Source organism: Nerophis ophidion, linkage group LG03, assembly GCF_033978795.1.
Source record: "Nerophis ophidion isolate RoL-2023_Sa linkage group LG03, RoL_Noph_v1.0, whole genome shotgun sequence".
NCBI classification, from domain to species: Eukaryota; Metazoa; Chordata; class Actinopteri; order Syngnathiformes; family Syngnathidae; genus Nerophis; species Nerophis ophidion.
Window position 1 is genome coordinate 14,379,688 of NC_084613.1, and position 25,948 is coordinate 14,405,635.

Below are 25,948 nucleotides of genomic sequence, written 5' to 3' on the forward strand. Positions count from 1 at the left end.
CAATAAGTAGCAACATAAAATGCCTCTATAGTGCAACATGTCAATAAGTAGCAACATAAAATGCATCTATAGTGCAACATGTCAATAAGTAGCAACATAAAATGCATCTTTAGTGCCACATGTCAATAAGTAGCAACATAAAATGCATCTATAGTGCAACATGTCAATAAGTAGCAACATAAAATGCATCTTTAGTGCAACATGTCAATTGGTAGCAACATAAAACGCATCTGTGGTGCCACATGTCAATTAGTAGCAATATAAATGCATCTATAGTGCCACATGTCAATAAGTAGCAACATAAATGCATCTTTAGTGCAACATGTCAATAAGTAGCAAGGTAAGAATGCTTGTGACCCGCCTCAGAACGGTCCAGTCCGCCTCTTCGTGCCCTACAAGAGGAGGCGGAAGGAAGCGGAGTCGCCTTCCCTTCCCAGCAAAAAGGAAGTTCCTGCGGCCAAGAACATCACGCTGACCTCTGGGATCACATGTGAGTCACGTGACCGCAGTGCCGCTCTGTGATTGGACCCTGGCTCCTGCTGACCCCCTTGCTCCGCCCACACAGTCACGGTCAACCCCACGGGCCACATCACCTCCCCCGGCACGCTGACCTTTGAGCGCCTCGCCAACAACGACCCCAGCGCCGCCATCATCGCGGACGCCTCGGCGCCGAGTGACGTGTTCGCCGGCACGGCAGGTACTGATGCCGTCAGGTGCACTTTGACACCTGTGTCAACTTGTTAGCATGCTAACTTTTTAGATGATTTTACACTTTTTTTAAACTCATTTCCCAGCCTTACACTTCAGTCATATTAATGCTAATTGTTAGCATGCTAACTTTTTTTTAGATAATTTTACACTTTTTTAACTAATTTCCCAGCCTTACACTTCAGTCATATTAATGCAAATTGTTAGCATGCTAGCTTTTTAAGTAAATTTTACACTTTTTAAAACTAAATTCCCAGCCTTATTCCTTAGTCATATTAATGCAAATTGTTAGCATGCTAACTTTTTAAAGTACATTTTACACTTTTTTAACTCATTTCCCAGCCTTATACCTTAGTCATATTAATACAAATTGTTAGCATGCTAGCTTTTTAAGTACATTTTACACTTTTTTAAACTAATTTCCCAGCCTTACACTTCAGTCATATTAATGCAAATTGTTAGCATGCTAGCTTTTTAAGTACATTTTACACTTTTTTAAACTAAATTCCCAGCCTTATTCCTTAGTCATATTAATGCAAATTGTTAGCATGCTAACTTTTTAAAGTACATTTTACACTTTTTTAACTCATTTCCCAGCCTTACACCTTAGTCATATTAATGCAAATTGTTAGCATGCTAACTTTTTTAAGTACATTTTACACTTTTTTAACTGAATTCCCAGCCTTATTCCTTAGTTATACGAATGCAAATTGTTAACATTGCTATCTTTTTAAAGTACATTTTACACTTTTTTAACTAATTTCCCAGCCTTATACCTTAGTCATATTAATGCAAATTGTTAGCATGCTAACTTTTTAAAGTACATTTTACACTTTTTTAACTCATTTCCCAGCCTTACACCTTAGTCATATTAATGCAAATTGTTAGCATGCTAACTTTTTTAAGTACATTTTACACTTTTTTAACTCATTTCCCAGCCTTACACCTTAGTCATATTAATGCAAATTGTTAGCATGCTAACTTTTTAAAGTACATTTTACACTTTTTTAACTCATTTCCCAGCCTTACACCTTAGTCATATTAATGCAAATTGTTAGCATGCTAACTTTTTAAAGTACATTTTACACTTTTTTAACTCATTTCCCAGCCTTACACCTTAGTCATATTAATGCAAATTGTTAGCATGCTAACTTTTTTAAGTACATTTTACACTTTTTTAACTGAATTCCCAGCCTTATTCCTTAGTTATACGAATGCAAATTGTTAACATTGCTAACTTTTTAAAGTACATTTTACACTTTTTTAACTAATTTCCCAGCCTTATACCTTAGTCATATTAATAAAAATTGTTAGCATGCTAACTTTTTGAGATAATTTTAAACTTTTTTAACTAAATTCCCAGCCTTATACTTTAGTCATATTAATGCATATTGTTAGCATGCTAATTTTTTAAAGTTACTATGCTAATTTATTTTTAGATAATTTTACACTTTTTTAACTAATTTCCCAGCCTTACACCTTAGTCACTATACTTAGTATATGACACATGCAAATTGTTAGCATGTGCGTGGACACATTTGACCGTTAGAGGACGGTTCAAAGTCACTTTAGCGGACCTTGGATTCATGGTTCACAGATACAGCTGAGCGGAAGATTATCGCCATGGCAACGAGGCAAGGGAGAAGTAGCTCAGAACGTAGACCACGCTGACCTGGATCCTTCTCTCTGCCCCCCTCCCCAGTGCTGACAGCCTTGCCGGCCCTGGCTGTGTCCCCCCAGGCCAAGATGGGCTTGGCGACCCCCTCGGCTTCGGCCTCGCTGGTCAGGACGCTGGAGGCGGCGGCCATGGTGCCGTCGTTGAGCGAGGTCCAGAAGAACCCCTGGCAGGGCCTGGAAGACCTGGCCAACACGCTGATGAGCAACGTGCAGCAGCTGAAGGTGCTGATCGACCAGGCCAAGAGGGACGCCGCTGGGGTCAAAGGTCAGAAAGAGGTGAGAAGGTTATACCTTTTGGACGTCCAAAAACTTGAACTGTTAAAGTATGACATGGTAGCATGCAAACAGTAGCATGCTAAAAATAAAATGACGTTGGCATACTTCCAAGATGGCGCCAACTATCAAAATCCATGATTGTTAGGTTTAAACATACTAAATTAGTTTTAAAAAAAAAACTAGCACAAAATGTTAGCATACTTCCAAGATGGCACTAACTATCAAAATCCATAATTGTTAGGTTAAAACATACTAAATTAGTTAAAAAGCTACCATAAAATGTTAGCATACCAAAATGGCGCAAACTATCAAAATCCATAATTGTTAGGTTAAAACATACTAAATTACTTTAAAAAGCCAGCATAAAATGTTAGCATGCCAATATGAGATGTTAGCATACTTCTAAGATGGCGCCAACTATCAAAATCCATGATTGTTAGGTTAAAACAAACTAAATTAGTTTAAAAAAACCTAGCACATAATGATAGTATGCCAATATAAGAGACGTTAGCATACTACCAAGATTGCGCCAACTATAAAAATTTATGATTGTTAGGTTAAAACATACTAAATTAGTTAAAAAGCCCGCATAAAATGTTAACATGCCAATATATGAGAGGTTTTCATAATACCAAGATGGCGCCAACTATCAAAATCCATGACTGCTAGGTTAAAACATACTAATTAGTTAAAAAGCCAGCATAAAATGTTAGCATACCAAGATGGCTCAAACTATCAAAATCCATGATTGTTAGGTTAAAATATACTAAATTAGTTTAAAAAAACCTATCGCAAAATGTTAGCATGCTAATATGAGATGTTAGCATACTTCCAAGATGGCGCCAACTATCAAAATCCATGATTTTTAGGTTAAAACATACTAAATTTGTTTTAAAAAAATAGCACAAAATGTTAGCATGCCAATATAAGAGACGTTGGCATACTACCAATATGGCGCCAACTATCAAAATTCATGATTTTTAGGTTAAAACATATTAAATTGGTTTAAAAAAACTAGCACAAAATGTTAGCATACTTCCAAGATGGCACCAACTATCAAAATCCATGATTATCAAGTTAAAACATACTAAATTAGCAAGAAAACCAGCATTGAATGTTAGCATGCTAATATAGGAGACATTAGCATCCTTCTAAAATGTTGCCTAGTATCAAAATATATAATGTTTAGGTATTGACAAAAAAAACACGTTAGCATGCTAACATTAGCATGCTAATATAGGAGACGTTAGCATCCTTCTAAAATGTTGCCTAGTATCAAAATATATAATGTTTAGGTATTGACAAAAAAAAACACGTTAGCATGCTAACATTAGCATGATGATTTAGGACACGGTGTTTTTCGCAGCTAGCGCTAGGTGTAAACATAGAAAATGAGATAAAATTCTAGCATAAAACATTAGCATGCTAACATAAGAGACGTTGTCATACTACCAAGATGGCACCAAGTATTAAAATGCAGAATTGTATATGTTAAGCTCTTTGAGTCACTAGAGAAAAGCGCTATATAAATAGAATTCACTTCACTTTAAAGCAGGGGTCATCAACCTTTTTGAAGCCAAGAGCTACTTCTTGGGTACTGATTAATGCGAAGGGCTACCAGTTTGATACACACTTAAATAAATTGCCAGAAATAGCCAATTTGCTCAATTTACCTTTAATAAATAAATCTATATATATATATTTAAAAAAAATGGGTATTTCTGTCTGTCATTCCGTCGTAAATTTTTTTTCCTTTTACGCAAGTTTTTTTGTAGAGAATAAATGATGAAAAAAACACTTAATTGAACGGTTTAAAAGAGGAGAAAACTGGGGGAAAAAAAAGTAAAATTAAATTTTGAAACATAGTTTATCTTCAATTTCGACTCTTTAAAATTTAAAATCAACCGAAAAAAAGTTGAGAAAAACTAGCTAATTCGAATCTTTTTGAAAAAAGTTAAAAAAGGAGTTATGGAACATCATTAGTAATATTTCCTGATTAAGATTAATTTTAGAATTTTGATGACATGTTTTAAATAGGTTAAAATCCAATCTGCACTTTGTTAGAATATATAACAAATTGGACCAAGCTATAGTTCTAACAAAGACAAATCATTATTTCTTCTAGATTTTCCAGAAACAAAATTTTTAAAACAAATTCAACAGAGTTTGAAATAAGATTTAAATTTGATTTGACAGGTTTTCTAGATTTGGCAAAATAATTGTTTTGAAATTTAATCATAATAATTTTGAATAAATATTTCACAAATATTCTTCGTCGAAAAAACAAAAGCTAAAATGAAGAATTAAATTAAAAAGAAATTATTATTCTTTACAATAAAAAGAAATACATTTACTTGAACATTGAATTAAATTGTCAGGAAAGAAGAGGAAGGAATTTAAAAGGTAAAAAGCTATATGTGTTTAAAAATCCTAAAATCATTTTTAAGGTTGTATTTTTTCTCTAAAATTGTCTTTCTGAAAGTTATAAGAAGCAAAGTAAAAAAATAAATGAATTTATTTGCACAAGTGAAGACCAAGTCTTTAAAATATTTTCTTGGATTTTCAAATTCTATTTGAGTTTTGTCTCTCCTAAAATCAAAAATGTCGAGCAAAGCGAGACCAGCTTGCTAGTAAATAAATACAATTTAAAAAATAAAGGCAGCTCACTGGTAAGTGCTGCTATTTGAGCTATTTTTAGAACAGGCCAGCGGGCGACTCATCTGGTGACCCCTGATTTAAAGTAATGATAAAAGTGATGATCGTGACAGCAATGCATGCTGGGAAAAACTTACTTCTCAGTTGGTGTGGGATGGCTTTGTTAAAGCATGGCAGTCTCTTGGTCACGATGCGTTCAAAGACTGTCAGAGAATAGAACTCTTCAAGCAGTAACACAATATTTTGTGAAAAAAACAAAAACAATACATTCAGATTTTGTCCAAACGACGATAAATGATTGGAAGACAACTTTACTATGTCAAGTCTTTAACGGCACAAGTTTGTTTTTGTAAATTCCCAGGTGACATTGAACACAACACCAGTTCTTCCTTCTGTGACATATTCCATCTTTGATATACTCTGTATATTCATGACCCGCTGTGTGTGTGTGTGTGTGTGTGTGTGTGTGTGTGTGTGTGTGTGTGTGTGTGTGTGTGTGTGTGTGTGTGTGTGTGTGTGTGTGTGTGTCAGTCGTTCCACAGCGGGATGTGTTTCCACCCATCAGACGACCTGGAAGGCAAGCGGAGCGCGGACATGACTGAACTCATCATTAATGTACGTCCCTTTTCTTTCCCAAGTGAAAGTAAGATATCTGTCAGTGCTCCGCCAATCAGTGTCCTACGTGGGCGTCATGTGACCTCACCAGGAAGTGGATTGTTCCATTTGATACCATTTCGAGAAGCTCTTAGTCGCATGCATCCATGAAGGTGCCTGATATCATTTGATCACACCTGGATCGTATGATATACAATACATGTGGAACAGAAGGTAAATAATAGTTCAAATAAGGTTAATAGAAGGTGAATAAAAGGTAAATGATAGTTCAAATAAGGTTAATAGATGGTGAATAAGAGGTAAAAGAAGGTAAACAATAGTTAAAATAAGGTATGGTTAATAGAAGGTGAATAAAAAGGTAAAACAGTTAATAGTTCAAATAAGGTGGATGTAAGGGGAATAATAGTATGATTAGTAGAAGATAATAGAAGGAGGTAATTGATAGTTAAATAAGGTTAATAGAAGATGAATAAAAGGTAAAAGAAGAGTAAAGATTAGTCAAAATAAGTTTAATAGAAGATGAATGAAAGGTAAAAGATGGTGAATAAGAGGTAAACAAAGTTAAAGAATAGTTAAAATAAGGTAAAAGGTGGTTAATAGAAGTTGAATAAAAGCTAAATGATGGTGGAATAATAGTTCAAATAAGGTTAATAGAAGATAAAAGGTACAAGGAGGTAAATGATAGTTCAAATAAGGTAACATAAGGTTAATAGATGAATAAAAGGTAAAACCAAGTAACATAAGGTTAATAGAAGATGAATGAAAGGTAAAACAAGGTTAATAGAAGGTAAATAGTTAATAGAAGATAAATTACAGGTAAAGGAAGGTAAACAGTTAAAATAAGGTAAATGATGGTTAATAGGTGAATAAAAAGGTAAAAAAGTTAATAGTTAAAATATGGTTAGTAAAATATAAGAGGTAAATGATAGTTAAAATAAGGTTAATAAAAGATGATTACAAGGTAAAAGAAGGTAAATGATAGTTAAATAAAGTTCATAGAAGATTAACAGGTAAAGGAAGAGTAAATAAGGTAAAATAAGGTAAAGAGAAGATCAATAAAAGGTAAAAGATGGTGAATAAAAGGTAAACGAAGTTAAAGAATAGTTAAAATAAGGTAAACGATGGTTAATAGGTGAATAAAAGGTAAATGATGGTGAATAATAGTTAAAATAGGGTTAATAGAAGATAAAAGGTACAAGGAGGTAAATGATAGTTCAAATAAGGTAACATAAGGTTAATAGAAGGTAAATAATAAAGTAAGTTAAAATAAGGTTAATAGATGAATAAAAGGTAGATAAATGATAGTTAAAATAAAGTAACTAGTAGATAAATAATAGGTAAAATATGGTTAATAGAAGATGAATAAAAGGTGGTAAATGATAGTTAAAATAAGGTGAATAAAAGGTAAAAGAAGGTAAATTAAGTTAAAATAAGGTTAATAGAAGGTAGGTAAAAGGTAAATGATAGTTAAAATAAGGTTAATAGATGGTAAAAGAATGTAAACAATAGTTAAAATAAGGTCAACGATGGTTAATAGAAGGTGAATAATAGTTCAAATAAGGTTAATAGAAGATGCATAAAAGGTACAAGGAGGTAAATGATAGTTCAAATAAGGTAACATAAGGTTAATCGAAGGTAAATAATAGATTAAGTTAAATTAAAGTTAATAGATGAATAAAAGGTTAAATTAGGTTAATAGAAGATTAATACAATGTAAACAAAGATAAATGATAGTTAAAATAAGGTAACTAGTAGATAAATAATAGGTAAAATAATGTTAATAGAAGATGAATAAAAGGCTGGTAAATGATAGTTAAAATATTATTAATAGAATGTGAATAAAAGGTAAAAGAAGGTAAATGATAGTTCAAATAAGGTTAATAGAAGGTAAAAGAAACGATAGTTAAAAAAAGGTCAACGATGGTTAATAGAAGGTGAATAATAGTTCAAATAAGGTTAATAGAAGATGCATAAAAGGTAAAAGGAGGTAAATGATAGTTCAAATAAGGTAACATAAGGTTAATAGAAGGTAAATATGAGTTAAAGTTAAAATAGGGTTAATAGAAGATGAATAAAAGGTCAAATAAGGTTAAGAGTGGGAAAATAGTTAAAATAAGGTTAATAGAAGATTAATATAAGGTAAAAGAAGGTAAATGATAGATAAAATAAGGACAATAGAGGGTGAATGAGGTGTAAAAGAAGGTAAATAGTTAAAATAAGGTTTATAGAAGGTAAACTAGTTAAAGTGTGTTAGAACAAGGTTAATAGAAGATGAATAAAAGTTGGTAAACGACAGTTGAAATAAGGTCAAATAAGGTGACTAAAAGGTAAGAAGATAAATAAGGTAAAATAATGTTAATAGAAGGTAAGAAGATACATAAGTTGAAGGTAAAAGTAGGTAAACAAAAGTTAAATAAGGTAATAAAGGTTATGGTAAGTAAAACACATTGTATTTATTTTCCCTAAATTAGGTTTGACTCTAAATGGTTTTATCTGATGACTGAATGAGTTAAAAAAGTGATAGAAGAAAGTAGTGCATGATTACTAAACTCATGTCTTATTACTTTTATTGGAGCATCACACCTTATACTGGGATCAAATATGATGTTAGCAGGTAGAAGAAGCAACAGTACTTTGCTATTGTATTTCATGCAAATAAATGTAACAACAGGCTGGGATACATTGTGGTTGTCATGGTTACGCAGTTATGTGACATGACCAGTGTTCGTTCCTCAGCAGATGCATGCTGGGATACATTGTGGTTGTCACGGTTACGCAGTCATGTGACATGACAAGTGTTTGTTTCTCAGCAGATGTGTGTCAACTGTGGACGTCTGGCCTTCAACCAATGTACTGGTTGTCATAAAGTCAACTACTGCTCCCCCTTCTGCCAGAGGAAGGTACGTGCTACACACAGCACATATTATCAGACACTACCTACACCAAACATTATCACATTTAGTAAGTACACCAAAACTTATCACACATCACATTCAGCAGGTACATCAAACCTTATCAAATCATGTACACTGTGCGCCAAGCCATATCAAATCATATGCGCTAGGGACACCAAATCATATCAAATCATGTGCACCAAACCCTATCACACATCACATTTAGTAGGTACACCAAACCTTATTACGTATACTAGGTACACCAAACCTTATTAAATCACGTACACTAAGTACACCAAACTATCACGTTCAGTAGTTACACCAAATCTTATCAAATCACATACACCAAACTATCACATTCAGTAAGCACACACACCTCATTAAATTACGCGCATCAAACTTTATATCACATTCAAGTACACCAAACCTTATCACATCATGTACACCAAACTTTATATCACATTCAGTAGGCACGCCAAACCTTATCACACATCACATTCAGTAGGTACACCAAACCTTTTTGAGTCGCGTACACTAAGTACACCAAACTATCATGTTCAGTAGGTACATTAAATCACGTACACCAAACTATATCACATTTTGTATGTCCACAAACCTTATCACATACATTATCAAATCACAATCAGTAAGTACACCAAACCTTAGTAAATCACATACACTGAACTTTATATCATGTTCAATAGGTACACCAAACCTTATCAAGTCATGTACACCAAACTTTATATCACATTCTGTAGCCACACCAAACCTCATCACACATATTTAGTAGGTACACCGAATCTTATCACGTATACTAGGTACACCAAATCACGTACACTAATTACACCAAACTATCACGTTCGTTAGGTACATCAAATCACGTACATCAAACTATATCACATTCAGTAGGCACACGAACCTTACCACACACACTAGGTACACCAAACCTTATTAATCACTTCATCAAACTTTATATCACATTCAGTAGGTACACCAAACCTTGTCAAATCCAGTTCAGTAGATACGTTAAAGCTGATCAAATATCACATACAGTAAATTCACTTAACTTTATCAAATATCACAGGTAAACCAAACAGTCATTTAAAGTTGACTTCTACAGCCCTAAATCACCAGTGTCTCAAAGGGCTGCACAAGCCACGACGACATCCCACATCAGGGATCTTCACATCACGTACAGTAGGTACACCAAACACGATCAAATATCACATACGGCAGGCACACCAAACCTTATAAAAGATGAAGTACAGTAGATCTTTGTGAGTTACACAAGGTGAGAGCAGCTATTAAAACAACTCAGTTATTCATGTTTTGGTTTATTTCTACTAAATGATGAATGTCAGTTTATTTCTACTAATTATTAAAGAGGTAAAAATGTGTAAAAAGCAAATGCAATCTGTCTGTCTGTCTGGCAACAAACTAACTACTGAGCTAAATGCACTGAAGTGTAATGGGAAATAGGCTGGCATTCACATGCAATGTGATGTGTCTTACTTACCAGGCTGAGACATGATGGCTGCCACACGTATAAAGTGGGAGGCCCGCCCACAACAAAAGATGCGGCGGAAAATTTGTTAATTTTATTTTAAAAAGCAAAACAATATGTCGATTTTTTTGTACTTTTAGTGCTCCTCAAGTTTGGTAAATGTTAAAGATCCTGAGGACTAGAAAATGTCTCAATCACTTTGTCCCCCTCTGCTTAAATCGCTAGATGGACGTTATATCTGTAGATGTAAAGTTGTGTTTTGGAATGTTTAATGCCCTTTACCTTAACAAAAAAAAAAGGCTTTATGCCAAAAACTAAATATGGAACATTTTCCAGCAGATTATTTTGTGGAAAATTTGATGTGAAGTTAATAGAGCCTTAAATCTGTCAATAATTGATTTGGATTCAATACTTTTTGAGCGATGAAAGTTTTAATGAAAAAATCCCCCAAAAATGTTGGGGACTGTTCATAAAAGTGTTAAAAGTAAGTCATACTTTTTCTTTTATTTTTTTTACTTCTAACACTTAAATCTAAAGTTGATCTTGAGATTTTACCCATTTTTATAATTTTTCATGTTAGTTTTATGCCCTTTTTGTAGAAGATATGTTTTTTATAGCCAAAAAAGCAGCAAAATAAGCAACATTTTCTGCCCCAAAATATTGAATAACCTATTCCAAAATGGAATAGGTTAATATGTCATAACATATATATATATATATATATATATTTTTTATTTTTATTTTTTTTGAGCAATGACCCTTTCAAAAAAAATACAAAAATAAATCCCAGTAAAATTGTGGACATAAAAAGCTCCCATTCATTTAAGTAACTTTTTTTTTTTTTACTTTCAACACTAAATCTTAAATTGATGGAGATTTATCACGCATTTTTATTTTTCATGCTAGTTTTATACTTTTTTTTTGTAGAAGGGTTCTGTTTTTTTTTTTTGCCAAAAAAAAAAAAGCAACATTTTCTCCCTGAAAATATTTAAAAGCAGAATAGGTCAATAATTCATAACATTTTTATTTTTTTGAGCAATGACGCTTTTAAAGAAAAGAAAAAAATCCCACTCAAATTCTTTTGGGTCCCACTTATAAGTGTTTAAGTCATACTTTTTTTTTTTTTTTAACTTTCAACACTAAATCTTAGGTTGACCTTGAGGTGTATTACTTTTCATGCTAGTTTTATGCCCTTTTTGTAGATGTTTTTTATAGCCAAAAAAGCAGCAAAATAAGAAACATTTTCTCCCCCGAAATATTGAATAATGGAATAGGTCAAAATGTCATAACACTGATATATATTTTCTTATTTTTTTTTGAGCAATGACCCTTTTTGAGAAAAAAAAATCCCAGCAAAATTATTGTGGACACAAAAGGGTCCCATTCATTTAAGTAAGTCACTTTTATTTTACTTTCAACACTAAATCATAAATTGATGTTGAGATTTATTACCCATTTTTAATTTTCAAGATATTTTTATGCTTTTTTGTAGAAGATATTTTTTTTTTGTTTTGCCAAAAGAAAGCAACATTTTCTCCCGAAAAATATTTAAAAGCAGAATAGTTCAATAATTCATAACATTTTTATTTTTTGGAGAAATGACGAATTTAAAAGGAAAAAAAATCCCAGTCAAACTCTTGGGGACCCAAAGGGGTCCCACTCATAAAAGTGTTTAAGTCATACTTTTTTTAAACTTTCAACACTAAATCTTAGGTTGACCTTGAGGTGTATTACTTTTCATGCTAGTTTTGTGCCCTTTTTGTCGAAGATATGTTTTTTATAGCCAAAAAAGCAGCAAAATAAGCTACATTTTTCTCCCCCGAAATATTGAATAATGGAATAGTCAATATGTCATAACACTGATATATATTTTTTTAGTTTTTTTGAGCAATGACCCTTTTTGAGGAAAAAAATCCCAGCAAAATTAGTGTGGACACAAAAGGGTCCCATTCATTTAAGTAAGTAACTTTTATTTTACTTTCAACACTAAATCTTAAATTGATGAGATTTATTACCCATTTTTATTATTTTTCATGATAGTTTTATGCTTTTTTTGTAGAAGATAGCGTTTTTTTTATTTTTTGGGCAAAAAAAAAAAAGCAACATTTTCTCCCTAAAAATATTTAAAAGCAGAATAGTTCAATAATTCATAACATTTTTATTTTTTGGAGCAATGACGCATTTAAAAAGGAAAAAAAAAATCCCAGTCAAATTCTTGGGGACCCAAAGGGGTCCCACTCATAAAAGTGTTTAAGTCATACTTTTATTTTTTTTACTTTCAACACAATCTTAGGTTGACCTTGAGGTGTATTACTTTTCATGCTAGTTTTTTTCCCTTTTTGTAGATGTTTTTTATAGCCCAAAAAGCAGCAAAATAAGCTACATTTTTCTCCCCCGAAATATTGAATAAGGGAATAGGTCAATATGTCATAACACTGATATATATACATACACATATATATATATATATATATTTTTTTTTTTTTGAGCAATGACCCTTAAAAAAAATCCCAGCAAAATTATTGTGGACACAAAAGGGTCCCATTCATTAAAGTAAGTAACTTTTATTTTACTTTCAACACTAAATCTTAAATTCATGTAGAGATTTATTACCCATTTTAAATATTTTTCATGATAGTTTTATGCTTTTTTTGTAGAAGATAGTGTTTTTTTATTTTATTGCCCCAAAAAAAGCAACATTTTCTCCGTAAAAATATTTAAAAGCAGAATAGGTCAATAATTCATAACATTTTTATTTTTTTGAGCAATGACGCTTTTAAAGGAAAAAAAAATCCCACTCAAATTCTTGGGGCCACTCATTAAAAGGTGTAAAAAATAAGTCCTACTTCAAATGTGTTGCTGGTTTCTCGGGCAGGACTGGAAAGATCACCAACACTGCTGTCAGCCAGGAGGGGGAGGAGCCATCCAGGAGGAGGAGCCAATCACCCTGGATAAAGTGAAGTGAGGACAGGCCCCGCCCACTCCTGCACAAAAAAAGTCTGGCTAGCCTGGAGACGTTTGTATTTATTTCCAAGATGGACCTGAGGCGCAAAGACGGCGGCCTCTGGTGGCCATGGCGGCGAACTACAAGCGGACTAGAATGATCTCAGGAGCTTGAAGGACACAAGTTGAATAGTTTGTCACAATCAAAGAATGGCTGCGAGAGAAGTTCCTGCCTTACGTGGCGTGGAAAGAGCAGCAGTGGCGGAGGAACTTCTTGAAGAACTTCCTGAACTCGGTGTTGAAGACGGTGTAGATGACGGGGTTGAGGGCGCTGTTGACGTAGCCCAACCACGTCACCACGCTCATGGCCGCCGCCGGCACGCGGCAACCCGGGCAGCGGGCTCTCAGCGTGTGGAGGACGAAGAAGGGCGTCCAGCAGAGCAGGAAGACGCCTGCGTGGCGACAAGAACCGGGAGGAGAACGTCAAGACAAACATGGGATCTTCTGGAACTCGCCTCCGACATGTCGCCGAGATCTCCTTCAAAATAAAACCAAACCCTTGCTTTGACAGTCAGCAATCTGCTGAGAAGGACTTCAAAATAAAATGTCACTGGCTTCATCAGATGATGTCATCCTTAACGGAGATCCCCTACATGTGTGTCAGGTCCAAAGAGCTTTTACGCCATAATTGGATTTGAGAATAAGACGTTACGAGATTATCTGCTGAGTGTTGAACCACAGGAACTCTTCACTCTGCGTGAGAAGAATCCAACGCTGGACTATTTATGCAACACTCTTGTCCACTCAGGTGTTCTACCTCTAGACCAGGGGTCACCAACGCAGTGCCCGCGGGCACCAGGTCGCCCGTAAGGACCAGATGAGTCGCCCGCTGGCCTGTTCTAAAAATAGCTCAAATAGCAGCACTTACCAGTGAGCTGTCTCTATTTTGTAAATTGTATTTATTTATTAGCAAGCTGGTCTCGCTTTGCTCAACATTTTTAATTCTAAGAGAGACAAAACTCAAATAGTATTTGAAAATCTAAGAAAATATTTTTAAGACCTGGTCTTCACTTGTTTAAATAAATTCATTTATTTTTTTACTTTGCTTCCTATAACTTTCAGAAAGACCATTTTAGAGAAAAAAATACCACCTTAAAAATGATTCTAGGATTTTTAAACACATATACCTTTTTACCTTTTAAATTCCTTCCTCTTCTTTCCTGACAATTTAAATCAATGTTCAAGTAAATGTATTTTAGCTTCTGTTTTTTCGACGAAGAATATTCGTGAAATATTTCTTTAAACTTAAGATTAAAATTCAAAACAATTATTCTGGCAAATCTAGAAAATCTTTAGAATAAAATTTAAATCTTATTTCAAAGTCTTTTGAATTTTTGGGGGGGATTTTTTGTTCTGGAAAATCTAGAAGAAATAATGATTTGTCTTTATTAGAAATATAGCTCGGTCTAACAAAGCGCAGAATGGATTTTAACCTATTTAAAACAGGTCATCAAAATTCTAAAATTAATCTTGATCAGGAAAAATTACTAATGATGTTAATTATTTTATTTTTTCAAAAAGATTCGAATTAGCTAGTTTTTCTCTTCTTTTTTTCGGTTGAATTTGGAATTTTAAAGAGTACAAATTGAAGATAAACTATGTTTCAAAATTTAATTTTCATCTTCTTCGTGTTTTCTCCTCTTTTAAACCGTTCAGTTAAGTGTTTTTTTTCATCATTTATTCTCTACAAAAAACTTTCCATAAAAAGGAAAAAAAAATGTACGACGAAATGACAGACAGAAATACCCATTTTTATTTATATGTATATATATATATATATATATATATATATATATATATATATATATATATATATATATAGATTTATTAAAAGTAAATTGAGCAAATTGGCTATTTCTGGCAATTTATTTAAGTGTGTATCAAACTGGTAGCCCTTCGCATTATTCAGTACCCAAGAAGTAGCTCTTGGTTTCAAAAAGGTTGGTGACCCCTGCTCTATACATACATATACAATCACTGCACATAAAGCAGCAAAGCTGAAAACCAACATTGAGTGCCTGTGACCTTGGATCCCTCAGGGGGTACTGCATCAAAAAAGCGACATCAGTGTATAAAGGATATCACCCTATGGGCTCAGGAACACTTAAGAAAACCACTGTCGGTCGCTACATCTGTAAGTGCAAGTTAAAACTCTTCTATGCAAAGCCATTTATCAACAACACCCAGAAACGCCCCCAAGCTCATCTGAGATGGACTGATCCAAAGTGGTAAAGTGTTCTGTGGTCTGACGAGTCCACAATTTCAAACTTTCTGGAAACTGGATCAAAGAGGAAAATAACCATCCAGATTGTTCTATGCACAGAGTTCAAAAGCCAGCATCTGTGACGGTATGGGGGTGTATTAGAGCCCAAGGCGTGGGTAACTTACACATCTGTGAAGGCACCCTTAATAAACCTGCTCAGTGGCCTAGTGGTTAGAGTGTCCGCCCTGAGATCGGTAGGTTGCGAGTTCAAACCCCGGCCGAGTCATACCAAAGACTATAAAAACGGGACCCATTACCTCCCTGCTAAGCACTCAGCATCAAGGGTTAGACTTGGGGGTTAAAATCACCAAAAATTAGTCCGGGGCGCGGCCACTGCTGCTGCTCACTGCTCCCATCACCTCTCAGGAGGATAACCAAGGGTGATGGGTCAAATGCAGAGAATAATTTCAACACACCTAGTGTGTGTGTGAGAGAATATTTGTTACATTGTTACCATTGGGGCAGTACAGCTCGGTTGGTAGAGCGGCCGTGCCAGCAACTTGAGGGTTGCAGGTTTGATCCCCGCTTCCGCCATCCTAGTCTCTGCCGTTGTGTCCTTGGGCAAGACACTTTACCCACTTGCCACCCTCACTTGTTTAAATGTAACTTAGATATTGGGTTTCACTATGTAAAGCGCTTTGAGTCATTTGAGAAAAGCGCTATATAAATATAATTCACTTCACAATTTGTTAGATAAAAAACAGTTGAAAAGTTAAAAACAGTTTAAAGTTGCCATCCTAGCAACGTTATGGACGCCCCTGCTTATTTCAGGGAGACGATGCCAAGCCAGGTGTTACATAATTATGCATGTGTAAAATAGTACTTGAAGAGTTCTCACCTACGACCACGGGCAGGACCTTCATGGCCTTCCTCTCCCTGCTGTTGATCTTGGCTGGCTTCCTGCTGCGAGGCTCACACTTGAAGTTGATGTCCGCCAAGCTGACGGTGGCCACGTTGCTATCCTTGCGCTCGGCGGGGGGGAAAGTTCTCTCGGCGGACGACAAGGGGGAGAGTTCGTCCGGCGAGTCGGCGGGTTCCCGCTGGATGACGGGGGGGAGGGGCGGGGGCAGGGCGGCCAGCGGCGGCAAGGAGGCGGCGGCCTCCTGCAGCTTGCGGCAGGCCTGGATGCTGCTCCGCAGCTTGGCCTTGCGGGCTTCCTCCCAGCGCCGGAGTCCGCGGAACATTCCGCAGTAGAGCAGCAGCATGATGGGACACGGGATGAAGAAGGAGCACACGGACGAGTACAACACGTAGTCGTCGTTCTCCAGCTTGCACTCGCCGGGGTCGCGGCCCGCCACCTGGTTGATGCCGAACATGACGGGCGAGGCCACCGCCAACGCCAGAATCCACGTGGCCGACAACAGCACAGCCTGCCGCAGGTCCACGTGCTTCCTGTTGTAGTTGAGGGGGATCAGCACGGCGATGAACCTGCAACCACACCACACTTGCTCACCTTTCACCTTTGGCAACCACACCACACCTGTACACTTTTCACCTTTGGCAACCACACCACACCTGCTCACCTTCCCCCTGCAGCAACCACACCACACCTGCTTGCTTTTCACCTTTGGCAACCACACCACACCTGCTCGCTTTTCACCTTTGGCAACCACACCACACCTGCTCACCTTTGACAACCACACCACACCTGCTCACCTTTCACCTGCAGCAACCACACCACACCTGCTCACCTTTGACAACCACACCACACCTGCTCACCTTTGACAACCACACCACACCTGCTCGCTTTTCACCTTTGGCAACCACACCACACCTGCTCACCTTTGGCAACCACACCACACCTGCTCACCTTTGACAACCACACCACACCTGCTCACCTTTCACCTGCAGCAACCACACCACACCTGCTCACCTTTGACAACCACACCACACCTGCTCACCTTTCACCTGCAGCAACCACACCCCACCAGCTCACCTTTCACAACCACACCACACCTGCTCACCTTTCACCTTTGGCAACCAAACCACAGCTGCGCACCTTCCACCTTTGGCAACCACACCACACCTGCTCACCTTTCACAACCACACCACACCTGCTCACCTTTCACCTTTGGCAACCAAACCACAGCTGCGCACCTTCCACCTTTGGCAACCACACCACACCTGCTCACCTTTCACCTTTGGCAACCACACCTGCTCACCTTTAGCAACCACACCACACCTGCTCACCTTTAGCAACCACACCACACCTGCTCACCTTTCACTTGTGCCTCATTAAATAAAAAATAAAGGAATTTAAAAAACTATGTTCACTAATCACGACGATGTACTTAAAAACATAACTAGGTTCATTAAATACAAACTAAATTAAAGAGAAACTAAATTCATTAAATTGAAGTGATGTTTATTAAATAAAACTCCATAACTTCAACAAAACTGTTTATTAAATTAAAACTATGCTTATTAAATACATCCATTTGCCACCGCTTGTCCCTTTTATTAGCCTTTCTAGCTGCCTTAACTGTTTATTAAATAGAAACTATGCTTATTAAATAAAAACTGTTTATTAAACACAACTGTTTATTAAAAACAATGTTCATCAAATAAACTAAATTACTCCAACAAAACTGTTTAGAAAATAAAAACTGTTTATTAAATAAAAAATTTGATTAAATAAAAAACTAGGTTATTCAAATAAAAAGTAGGTTCATTAAATAAAAAGTCAATTAAAAACTGTTTACCAAAAACAATGTTCATTAAATAAAAACTAAATTTTCAAAATAGGTTTTATTAAATAAAAACTAAATTAATAAAAAACGACGTTCACTAAATCATGACTACTTTCATTAAAACCAAACTAGGTCCACCACCAGAGGAGGTGGTTCGAGCATCTGGTCAGGATACCACCCGGATGTCTCCCTAGGGAGGTGTTTAGGGCACGTCCGAAGGGCAAGGCCCAGGACACGTTGGGAGGACTATGTCTCCCGGCTGGCCTGGGAACGCCTCGGGATACCCCGGGAAGAGCTGGACGAAGTGGCTGGGAGAGGGAAGTCTGGGCTTCTCTGCTTAGACTGCTGCCCCCGCGACCCGACCTCGGATAAGCGGAATAAGATAGATGGATGGATGTTCACTAAACCAAACCTACGTTCATTAAACCAAAACTAAGTTCGTTAAATAAAAACTTTTTTTTTTTTAATAAATACTAGGTTCCTTAGGTTGATTGGCAACACTAAATTGGCCCTAGTGTGTGAATGTTGTCTGTCTGTGTTGGCCCTGCGAGGAGGTGGCGACTTGTCCAGGGTGTACCCCGCCTTCCGTCCGATTGTAGCTGAGATAGGCGCCAGCGCCTCCAAAAGGGAATAAGTGGTAGAAAATGGATGGATGGACTAGGTTCCCAAAGGCCTACAGAAATGAGATGTTCGTATTTAAACAGGGATAGCAGGTCCATTCTATGTCTCATACTTGATCATTTCGCGATATTGCCATATTTTTGCTGAAAGGATTTAGTAGAGAACATCCACGATAAAGTTCACAACTTTCGGTGCTAACAGAAAAGCCCTGCCTTTACCAGAAGTCGCAGACGATGACGTCACATGTTTGATGGCTCCTCACATATTCACATTGTTTTCAATGGGAGCCTCCAACAAAAAATGCTATTCGGACCGAGAAAACGACAATTTCCCCATTAATTTGAGCGAGGATGAAAGATTTGTGTTTGAGGATATTGATAGCGACGGACAAGAAGAAAAAAAAAAACGCGATTGCGTTGGGATGGATTCCGATGTTTTTAGACACATTTACTGGGTTAATTATGGGAAACCCCTTATCTTTCTATTGTGTTGCTAGTGTTTTAGTGAGTTTAATAGTACCTGATAGTCGGAAGGGTGTCTCCACGGGTGTGTTGACGCCATGTGTCTCAGGGGAGTTGACGGCAGCTATGGACGGCACAAGCTCAGCTTTTCTCCGGTAAGAACTGACTTTTTAACCACAATTTTTCTCACCGAAACCTGCTGGTTGACATTTGGTAGGTATCCATGTTGGCTTGACCGTGCTCTGATCCATAGGAAAGTTTCACCTCCAGGAATTTTAAACAAGGAATCACCGTGTGTTTGTGTGGCTAAAGGCTAAAGCTTACCAACTCCATCTTTCTACTGTGACTTCTCCAATATTAATTGGACAAATTGCAAAAGATTCAGCAACACAGATGTCCAAAATACTGTGTAAGTATGCCGTTAAAGCAGACGACTTTTAGCTGTGTGTGTGTGCAGCGCTCATACTTCCTAAAAACCTGTGACGTTTTGCTTACTCGTCGTCATTACACGACGTTTCGAAGACGAAACTCCCGGGAAATTTAAAATTGTAATTTAGTAAACTAAACCGGCCATATTGGCATGTGTTGCAATGTTAATATTTCATCATTGATATATAAACTATCAGACTGTGTGGTGGGTAGTAGTGGGTTTCAGTAGGCCTTTAAACCACAACCATATAATTATTTAAAAAAAACAACTACATTTGTGAAATGTTTGCTGTGGAACAACTGCGTTGATGAAATAAGGACTACTTTGCTCAGGCTGATGAATGAAGTCAAGTATCGCTGCGACCACATTAGCCGCCATCAGTCTGTGATGTAATCTTATTTTACGGAGGAAATGCATTAGATTTGAGGCGCTTTTCTGTGCTTTTGAGCCCGGAGCGTCGTCCTTTAGCATGGCTTAATCTCATTGGGCGCCACTAACGAGGGCGCTGCCAGGCCTCACTGTAGCCCACTGCAGCTCTTTGTCTTGGGGGGGGGCTGACATAAGGCTAAGAAGAGCCGCCTGTTGCTCATTAACTTACTCCACGCCACATTAAAAACGGCCTTTATCGGCAGTCGACGATACCCTACTACCCGTGATGCTCTTGGGCTTCCACTCACCTGTCCACGCTGATGGCGCACAGGTTGAAGATGGAGGCGGTGCACAGCATCACGTCCATTGTCATCAGGCCGTCGCACACGCCCGTGCTGAGGGTCCACACGCCCTCCTGGAACTGGAAGGCAAAGGACACGTAACTCAGCGGACAATCGATTAGGTACACTAAAGATAACAGCGACTTTGGATTGACGGAGTCCATGTGTATATTTTCTTATATCAGTCTTAATTTAATATGGAAACAAAAAAAATGTATTTTGTCCATCAAAATTCTACACATAATACCCTAAAACAGGGGTAGGGAACCTATGGCTTTCGAGCCAATTGTGGCTCTTTTGATGACTGCATCTGGCTCTCAGATAAATCTTAGCTGACATTGCTAAAGTTAAAAAAGGCTCCAAAAAAGCGTACCCCGTGGTTTACAGAAGAAACTAGAGCTCAGAAATTATTATGTAGAAAGCTGGAACGCAAGTGGCGCACGACTAAACTTGAGGAGTGATAGTTTAATAAATTATAAACGCATGCTTACCTTAGCTAAAGCTAATTACTCAAATCTCATCCACCTTAATAAAAACGACCCAGAATTTTTGTTTAGTATGGTAGCATCGCTAACCCAACAAGGGACCCCTTCCAGTAGCTTCACCCACTCAGTAGATGACTTTATACAATTCTTTAATAAGAAAATTGAAGTTATTAGAAAGGAGATTAAAGACAATGCGTCCCAGCTACAACGGGGTTCTATTAACACTGACACGATTGTATATACGGCGGATACTGCACGCCACAATAGTTTCTCTCATTTTGAGGAAATAACATTAGAGGAATTGTTACAACGTATAAATGGAATGAAACAAACATGTTTACTTGAGCCACTTCCTGGAAAACTTATCAAGGAGCTCTTTGTATTATTAGGTCCATCAGTGCTAAATATTATAAACTTATCACTTTCCTCGGGCACTGTTCCCGTTGCATTCAAAAAAGCGGTTATTCATCCTCTCCTTAAAAGACCTAACCTCGATCCTGACCTCATGGTAAACTACCGACCGGTGTCTCACCTTCCCTTTATTTCGAAAATCCTCGAAAAAATTGTTGCAGAGCAGCTAAATGAACACTTAGCGTCTAACAATCTATGTGAAACCTTTCAATCCGGTTTCAGGGCAAATCACTCCACGGAGACAGGCCTCGCAAAAATGACTAATGATCTATTGCTAACGATGGATTCTGATGCATCATCTTTGTTGCTGCTCCTCGATCTTAGCGCTGCTTTCGATACCATAATAATATTTTATTAGAACGTATCAAAACACGAATTGGTATGTCAGACTTAGCCCTGTCTTGGTTTAACTCTTATCTTACTGACAGGGTGCAGTGCGTCTCCCATAACAATGTGACCTCGGACTACGTTATGGTAACGTGTGGAGTTCCCCAGGGTTCGGTCCTTGGCCCTGCACTCTTCAGCATCTACATGCTGCCGCTAGGTGACATCATACGCAAATACGGTGTTAGCTTTCACTGTTATGCTGATGACACCCAACTCTACATGCCCCTAAAGCTGACCAACATGCCGGATTGTAGTCAGCTGGAGGCGTGTCTTAATGAAATTAAACAATGGATGTCCGCTAACTTTTTGCAACTCAACGCCAAAAAAACGGAAATGCTGATTATCGGTCCTGCTAGACACCGACCTCTATTTAATAATACTACTTTAACATTTGACAACCAAACAATTAAACAAGGCAACTCGGTAAAGAATCTGGGTATTATCTTCAACCCAACTCTCTCCTTTGAGTCACACATTAAAAGCGTTACTAAAACGGCCTTCTTTCATCTCCGTATTATCGCTAAAATTCGCTCCATTCTGTCCACTAAAGACGCTGAGATCATTATCCATGCGTTTGTTACGTCTCGGCTCGATTACTGTAACGTATTATTTTCGGGTCTCCCCATGTCTAGCATTAAAAGATTACAGTTGGTACAAAATGCGGCTGCTAGACTTTTGACAAGAACAAGAAAGTTTGGTCACATTACGCCTGTACTGGCTCACCTGCACTGGCTTCCTGTGCACTTAAGATGTGACTTTAAGGTTTTACTACTTACGTATAAAATACTACACGGTCCAGCTCCATCCTATCTTGCCGATTGTATTGTACCATATGTCCAGTCAAGAAATCTGCGTTCAAAGGACTCCGGCTAATTAGTGAAACCCAAAGCCCAAAAAAAGTCTGCGGGCTATAGAGCGTTTCATTTCGGGCTCCAGTACTCTGGAATGCCCTCCCGGTAACAGTTCGAGATGCCACCTCAGTAGAAGCATTTAAGTCTCACCTTAAAACTCATTTGTATACTCTAGCCTTTAAAAAGACTCCCTTTTTAGACCAGTTGATCTGCCGTTTTTCTTTTCTTTTTCTCCTATGTCCCACTCTCCCTTGTGGAGGGGGTCCGGTCCGATGGCCATGACTGACGTACTGGCTGTCCAGAGTCGGGACACAGGATGGACCGCTCGTCCAGAGTCGGGACCCAGGATGGACCGCTTGCCTGTGTATCGGCTGGGGACATCCCTGCGCTGCTGTTCCGCCTCCGCTTGGGATGGTTTCCTGCTGGCTCCGCTGTGGACGGGACTCTCGCTGCTGTGTTGGATCCGCTTTGGACTGGACTCTCGCGGCTGTGTTGGATCCACTATGGATTGAACTTTCACAGTATCATGTTAGACCCGCTCGACATCCATTGCTTTCCTCCTCTCCAAAGTTCTTAGTCATCATTGTCACCGACGTCCCACTGGGTGTGAGTTTTCCTTGCCCTTATGTGGGCCTACCAAGGATGTCTTAGTGGTTTGTGTTGTGGTTTGCACAGCCCTTTGAGACACTAGTGATTTAGGGCTATATAAATAAACATTGATTGATTGATTGATAATGCACCCCCATACCATCACAGATGCTGACTTTTGAACTTTGCGTCAATAACAGTCTGGATGGTTCGCTTCCCCTTCGGTCCGGATGACACGATGTCGAATATTTCCAAAAACAATTTGAAATGAGGACTCATCAGACCACAGAACACTTTTCCACTTTGCATCAGTCCATTTTAGATGAGCTCGGGCCCAGAGAAGCCGACGGCGTTTCTGGATGTTGTTGATAAATGGCTTTGGCTTTGCATAGTAGAGCTTTAACTTGCACTTAAAGATGTAGCGATCAACTGTATTTAGTGACAGTGGGTTTCTGAAGTGTTCCTGAGCCCATGTGGTGATATCCTTTAGAGATTGATCTCGGTTTTTGATACAGTGCCGTCTGAGGGATGGAAGGTCACGGTCATTCAATGTTGATTTCTGGCCATGCCGCTTACGTGGAGGGATTTCTCCAGATTCTCTGAACCTTTTGATGTTATTATGGAGTCTAGATGTTGACATCCCTAAATTTCTTACAATTGCACTTTGAGAAACGTTGTTCTTAAACTGTTTTGCGGACAAAGGGGTGTACCTCGCCCCATCCTTTCTTGTGAAAGACTGAGCATTTTTTGGGGAAGCTGTTTTATACCCAATCATGGCAGCCACCTGTTCCCAATTAGCCTGCAAACCTGTGGCATGTTACAAATAAGTGTTTGATGAGCATTCCTCAACTTTATCAGTATTTATTGCCACCTTTCCCAACTTCTTTGTCAGGTGTTGCTGGCATCAAAATCTAAAGTTGATGATTTTTTGCCAAAAAAAAAAAGTTTATCAGTTTGAACATCAAATATGTTGTCTTTGTAGCATATTCAGCCAAATATGGGTTGAAAAGGATTTGCAAATCATTGTATTCAGTTTATATTTACATTTAACACAATTTCCCAACTCATTTGGAAACGGAGTTAGTACTTTAGTGTGTGTGTGTGTGTGTGTGTGTGTGTGTGTGTGTGTGTGTGTGTGTGTGTGTACCTCCGAGTAGACGAAGAGGGGCAGGACGAGGACAGCCAGCATGAGGTCTGCCACGGCCAGGCTGACGATGAAGTAGTTGGTGGTGGTTTTTAAGGCCTTCTCCATCCACACGCTCACACACACCAGCAGGTTCCCCCCGATGACCACCACGATCAGCAGCACGCCGAACACCAGCGCCGCCACGTTGTGTCCCCGGGGAGGTCCCCCCGAGGACCCTCCGGCCGCGCTCACGTTCACCGTCATCTCGACGGCCGCGGCTCCTCGCCTCTGTCCCGGCCTCTCATGAAGGACGGGGTGGGTGGTGGTGGTTATAATGGTGGTGGCCGCCGTGCTGGAGCCTCATCCTCCGGGACCTAAAAGTGTCCCTAAAAGTGGTCTTATGTGAGGGAAAAAGACAGCGGCTACAGCGTCACCGTGTGGCCGAAAAGGAGAAAAGTGGTTGCGGGGAAAAGGGACATTTTAACGAAGCGCCGAAAAAAAAGTTTCCGAAGCCGCTGGACGACGCTCCTCCCCGGGCGGTGTGAGGGGAAAGTGTCCGGTGGAGAGTCCTCCCAACGCGGGTGTATTCCACCACTCACCCCACGGAGCCCAAAGAGGCCAAATGAGCCTAATTAAAGCCGCTTATCAGCTGCCGTGTGCCGCGTCCTCCGTCCTCAGACCTGCACCCCCTACTGCGCTTGCGCGCGCACTCACACGTGGCCAAGAGCGCGAGAGAGGTCACGACAACAAAACACGGATTCTCTTCTCAAATGTCAAACATGAAACAGAAAAGAAAAAAAAGGAGCATAACTTCCACATTAGATAGAACACCTCGAGACACAGTTGAGAAAGTGGCCACTTTTATCCGACATTGGAGCACGGTGTTCATTTTTTCGGTGCGGAACTCCTTTGAGACCGTGAGAAAGGATCCGTAACCATGACAACCCTTGTTTTAAGTCACTGCCACACAGGTGAAGTGAAGTGAATTATATTTATATAGCGCTTCAAGTGTATGTTGAAAGTACATCGCTGCGCTGCTGATCCGCCTCCACTTTGGACTGGACTCGCTACTATATTGGATCCACTTTGGACTGGACTCTCGCTACTATATATTAGATCCACTTTGGCTTGGACTCTCGCTACTATATTGGATCCACTTTGGACTGGACTCCCGCGACTATATTAGATCAAATTTGGACTGGACTCTCACTACCCTATATTAGATGATCCACTTTGGACTGGACTCTCGCTACTATATTGGATCCACTTTGGACTGGACTCTCGCTACAATATTGGATCCACTTTGGACGGGACTCTTGCTACTATATTGGATCCACTTTGGACTGGACTCTCGCTACTATATTAAATCCACTTTGGACTGGACTCTCGCTACTATATATTAGATCCACTTTGGATTGGACTCTCGCTACTATATTGGATCCACTTTGGACTGGACTCCCGCGACTATATTAGATCCACTTTGGACTGGACTCTCGCTACCCTATATTAGATGATCCACTTTGGACTGGACTCTCGCTACTATATTGGATCCACTTTGGACTGGACTCTCGCTACAATATTAGATCCACTTTG

The 25,948-nt window shown here is 38.5% G+C and overlaps 2 protein-coding genes across 3 annotated transcripts in view; one reads left to right on the forward strand and one right to left on the reverse strand.

Annotated features, from left to right (window-relative positions):
- deaf1 (DEAF1 transcription factor) overlaps positions 1 to 13,894 on the forward strand; it is a 31,474-nt gene extending 17,580 nt beyond the window's left edge. Inside the window, exons 8-13 of one of the 2 annotated variants that reach the window (XM_061894327.1) lie at positions 367 to 490; positions 566 to 697; positions 2,411 to 2,661; positions 5,848 to 5,931; positions 8,742 to 8,831; positions 13,205 to 13,894. In XM_061894327.1, the coding sequence (XP_061750311.1) occupies positions 367 to 490; positions 566 to 697; positions 2,411 to 2,661; positions 5,848 to 5,931; positions 8,742 to 8,831; positions 13,205 to 13,294 (771 nt within the window). In that variant the 3' untranslated portion in view covers positions 13,295 to 13,894. The remainder of the gene's footprint in view (positions 1 to 366; positions 491 to 565; positions 698 to 2,410; positions 2,662 to 5,847; positions 5,932 to 8,741; positions 8,832 to 13,204) is intronic. The other variant, XM_061894328.1, reaches the window with a different exon arrangement.
- Positions 13,334 to 25,736, reverse strand: LOC133549164 (D(4) dopamine receptor-like). Its single transcript, XM_061894329.1, has 5 exons — positions 24,377 to 25,736; positions 20,475 to 20,587; positions 16,434 to 17,023; positions 13,511 to 13,724; positions 13,334 to 13,442 (listed from the first exon to the last, which is right to left on the reverse strand). Exons 1-5 carry the CDS (start codon positions 24,617 to 24,619, stop codon positions 13,436 to 13,438), a joined length of 1,167 nt encoding a protein of 388 aa, XP_061750313.1. The 5' UTR covers positions 24,620 to 25,736; the 3' UTR covers positions 13,334 to 13,435.
- Positions 25,737 to 25,948: the final 212 nt, after the last annotated feature.

What these genes read in the sequence shown, in the direction of transcription:
- LOC133549164 (XM_061894329.1), bottom strand. Translation starts at nt 24,619, where the DNA reads ATGACGGTGAACGTGAGCGCGGCCGGAGGGTCCTCGGGGGGACCTCCC. An exon ending in CCCTCTTCGTCTACTCGGAG is followed by an intron (nt 20,588 to 24,376) that starts GTACACACACAC and finishes TTTGCCTTCCAG; the next exon opens with TTCCAGGAGGGCGTGTGGAC. An exon ending in TGCGCCATCAGCGTGGACAG is followed by an intron (nt 17,024 to 20,474) that starts GTGAGTGGAAGC and finishes GTGTGGTTGCAG; the next exon opens with GTTCATCGCCGTGCTGATCC.